Source organism: Garra rufa, chromosome 25 (assembly GCF_049309525.1).
Source record: "Garra rufa chromosome 25, GarRuf1.0, whole genome shotgun sequence".
NCBI classification, from domain to species: Eukaryota; Metazoa; Chordata; class Actinopteri; order Cypriniformes; family Cyprinidae; genus Garra; species Garra rufa.
The window spans coordinates 34,621,655-34,625,555 of NC_133385.1; the positions used below are offsets into that span (position 1 = coordinate 34,621,655).

A 3,901-nucleotide genomic window follows, 5' to 3' on the forward strand; every position below is an offset into this window, starting at 1 on the left:
ACACTCGCCAAGTGCCAAATGCGAGTAACAATCGGCATTGTCGAGTATATGTGACAGTGTCAGTCGCCAGTTGGGGGGTAAAACTTTTATGAAATATGCAATGCAATGTAGTGAAAACAACAGTCAGTTTTAAAGAGATTCGCTGTTTCTGACGTAAGCGAATACAATGATTTTCTGCAGACAAGATGATCATGATTAGCTGTTCTGTCAAAAGCAACAAGAGCGAATCTAATAATTGAATACAAACGGGCTGATAAGGTCAGAGCAGTGTGATATGGCGACACGTGGTGAAGTGAAGTTTACGAGTTATCTCGTAAACATAGTCTGAAATGAGTTGTAAAGTCTTAAATGACCGTAAACAGTTTGGAGAAAATCGCCTATATGTCAGATCCGCGTCATGTGCATCAGATTTTAAAGAGACCGCGCTGATGGAAATCAAAGAACAAAAGAAAAAGCAATCGCTGGACTTCTCTAGTCGCTGATTAACTTTTGTAGCTTAAATAAAGATTCATTTGTATATATCATTTGTATATACAATTTATAGTTTGTGAAGATTGTTTTAAAACCACTAAAATTAAGTTGTTTTATATTTCAGAGCCTAAAAATAAGTGTATATATATATATTTTTTTAGAAAATGATTGTTTTGCTAGATAAGAGCCTTAATCCTTGGCTGGAATCGTGTAGAGCCCTTTGAAGCGTGGGGGTTAGTAAATTATCAGGAAACATTCATTCTGGAAGTGAACTAATTCTTTAATAAAATTAAATTATTTCAAATAGTACATTGATTTATACATTTTAATATTTGTACTTTTATTTTGTTATACTACTTATATGTAAATATTAGTATTGTAATTCTTCAGTAAAATGTGTTTTTATTCTTTCTTTTTTTTTACAGTATTTTTTTTTTTATATATTATTTTTAAAAAAAATGACACTTCCAGTGTTTTAACAATTTATCTCATATCTCATACACACACTTGTTTTTTTTTTTTTTTGTTTGACAGGTTTGAGAGCCCTTTGTTATCCTCACAGCAGAGCGTTGAGGTTACAGATGACGTTCTGACCAGTAGGATGAAGGATTTAGTCAGTGTTCATAATGCCATTGAGCTCAGCCAGACTCTCATCAGCCCCAATAACAACAGTGCTGTCCTGTGCAATGGAGACCTGAAGCACAATGAGGATGATGATGATTCAGAGGGAAGCATGAATATCATGAGGTTAGTATGTTTAACTGATTCAAAAATATCACCTGAATGTATTTTATAATGTCTTTTTTATCTAATGTAAATATTATATTTAAAACAACCAGTTATTGTTCCAGGATTTTTTTTAACCAGTTCAAAAAAAAAAAAAAAAAAAACACCGTTTTCGTCTTTCTCATTGTTTTTCCTTTTTAGCCCTGATCTGAATGGATTCTCATCTCCGAATCAGACCAGACCTACCAGCTCTGAAAAAGGCATGTTTATTTACATGTAATAGTTTGAAGTGAGCTATTCTGATTTATAGTAACACTTGATTTTTATCCACATTGATTATGTAGACAAAGATGAAGCCCCAAACACCAACAAATTACAGACAGAATCACAGAATTTCCACAATAAAGCCCCTTTCTCATTCCAGCCTACTTGGTGAGTGATCTATATTTTTATAAAATGTCCACATTCAGCCATACTATGTGTAAAGGTATTCTGAGTGATTATTTTTAATATTTGTTAATAGTACCAAGTGTTTCCTTCGTAGTTTTCACCCACAGATCAAATGGTTCCAGAGGGGCGAGTTGGTCAGGGTCTGCATAAAGCTCATCAATCCAGTGATGCAGAAGTGTGAATTCAACTCAGACAGTGTCATTTACAGGTCTGTTAACATTTCACACTAGAAAAGAAACTTATGGGTGGTTTAAGGCCTGTATTTTCTTAATTTGACAGGGCAGCAAAGAACGTGCATTGATGTACAGTGTTTGTCATATATATTTTTTGTGATTTTTTTTTTTTTTTTCCATGTATTTTAATCTTAGTGGGTATGTGAATGACCGGCATTACTATGCAAAGCTCGAGCTGTCTGGTGACATCATGGCAGAGGAGTGCTCATGGGAAATGAGGTGCAATGAGCCTGTGATGAAGCTGAAGAAAAAGGAAAAACAGGACTGGAAAACGCTTCTCAAACACAAGGCATCTTCCTCATCTTATTAAAATGTGGCAATTTATTAGACTAGAGAAGGTTTTGAATACAGTACATTAATTGTGCTTTACTGCGTTGAATATTTGATTTATGATCAATGTTTTTAAACATTATCTGATTGTGTCTGTTTTTTCACAGAGTCCATTTGTCAGCTATGAATTTGACTACATTGGTGAGACTCATGTTTCTTCAGTAAACGGTGAGGAATTCATATGCATCTGATTGATTTAAACTTTCTGCCAGATCAGATTAAAATAGCCATTCATTTTCAAATGTCAACGTCACTTAAACGTAAAATGATTCACTGTTTCGAAGCGCTCCAGTCGGATCCTGTTTCACAAATCAGTTGTTTCAGATCGGGACTTCAAATCGCGAATCACAAATTGTTTGACTTAGATTGGGACTTCAAATCACGTATTGCAAATCATGCCTAGATCCAAATTTTGGCGCAGGTTTGTGAGTCTTTTGCTTTAGATCAGAACTTCAGAGCACGGATCGCAAATCATTTGATTCGGTTTGGGACCTCAAAGCACGTATGGACAATCATTTGTTTCCAGGATAAAGTGCTTCTCTTTATTTTTGCCGTTTTGTTTTATTAGTAAATTTTTATTCATTTGTTTTTAGAATTTGAAAGAGTTTGATAAGTGAGATCTCTGATTAAAGTCCTTGAAAAATAAAATAGGGCTTGAAAAGTCCTTAAAAGTTCTGGAATTTAATTTTACACTATCTGTAGGAACCCTGTTTAATCCATAAAATCCAAAAATGTTTTATAAGTATATATTAGGGTTAAGCATATGGGGGCATATACAGGAGTACATTGGAGAAACATTTTCTTTCAGCAAAGCTAAAACAACATTCTCTGTCATTTCAATGATTGTGATATGATTGTTGTTTGGATCAGGGCACTTGTTCCTGGCTGAAGTGGGAGAGGAGGGCTATTACGTCAGCTCTGAGAGCGCCAGCGACAGTGACTGAACAGGACGGATCCCAAATACAAAACTCCTCTACAGTACATTAATTATAATAATTACCATCTAGCTCAACATCAGTTTCATTTCATTGTCCAATTATTACAATAATAATAATGATGATAATAATAATAATAATAATAGTACATTTCAGTATTTGTGTTGTTGTTACGCCATGTCTTTTAAATGGCTTTCTTGAGTTTTGCTGGTTTTGTAAACAAAATGTCTAGTTTTGTGATTGTCAACATTGTTAGTGCATATAGTGCAAAGTGTTTTTGTTTGTTCTCTTTCAAATTATATTTACGTTTTTTGTAGATTTCATAAATTACTACACAATGGGTAACAAAAAATATAATTAAGCATGTTCTTTATGAGGCAATAAAGTTATACCCAAGCATACAGTTTCAAGGTTTGTGAACTTAAAGTAGCAATGAGTTTCACTCATTTAAGTATAAATCGTTCAAGTTATGAAAATGAATGTTTTATTAATATTATTATTTATTAGTATTAACTTAAATCATGGCACAGCTGGTCATGTGATCATTATTATTTGTGATTCTGTAGAGTAGAGTAACTTTATCTTCCCCAGATAAAAAAAAAAAAGATTGTTCACTCAGATCTAATTTTTTAAGATTATGTCCGAAAATACACCTTGGATATTATTTATTTATATTTATTATGTCTGTTATTGGATTTTGATCTACAGTTTTTGTGTGGCGAATTTCCAGTAACAAATAATAGTGTTGGGTTTGAG

General features: G+C 33.2%; 1 protein-coding gene across 1 annotated transcript in view; it reads left to right on the top strand.

Moving 5' to 3' along the window:
- tdrd12 (tudor domain containing 12) overlaps window positions 1-3,536 on the top strand; it is a 38,471-nt gene extending 34,935 nt beyond the window's left edge. The window contains exons 28-34 of the mRNA XM_073831681.1: window positions 1,006-1,218; window positions 1,399-1,457; window positions 1,542-1,629; window positions 1,742-1,855; window positions 2,016-2,169; window positions 2,318-2,378; window positions 3,081-3,536. Coding sequence (XP_073687782.1) covers window positions 1,006-1,218; window positions 1,399-1,457; window positions 1,542-1,629; window positions 1,742-1,855; window positions 2,016-2,169; window positions 2,318-2,378; window positions 3,081-3,154 — 763 coding nt within the window. The 3' untranslated portion in view covers window positions 3,155-3,536. The remainder of the gene's footprint in view (window positions 1-1,005; window positions 1,219-1,398; window positions 1,458-1,541; window positions 1,630-1,741; window positions 1,856-2,015; window positions 2,170-2,317; window positions 2,379-3,080) is intronic.
- The last annotated feature ends 365 nt before the right edge of the window (window positions 3,537-3,901 follow it).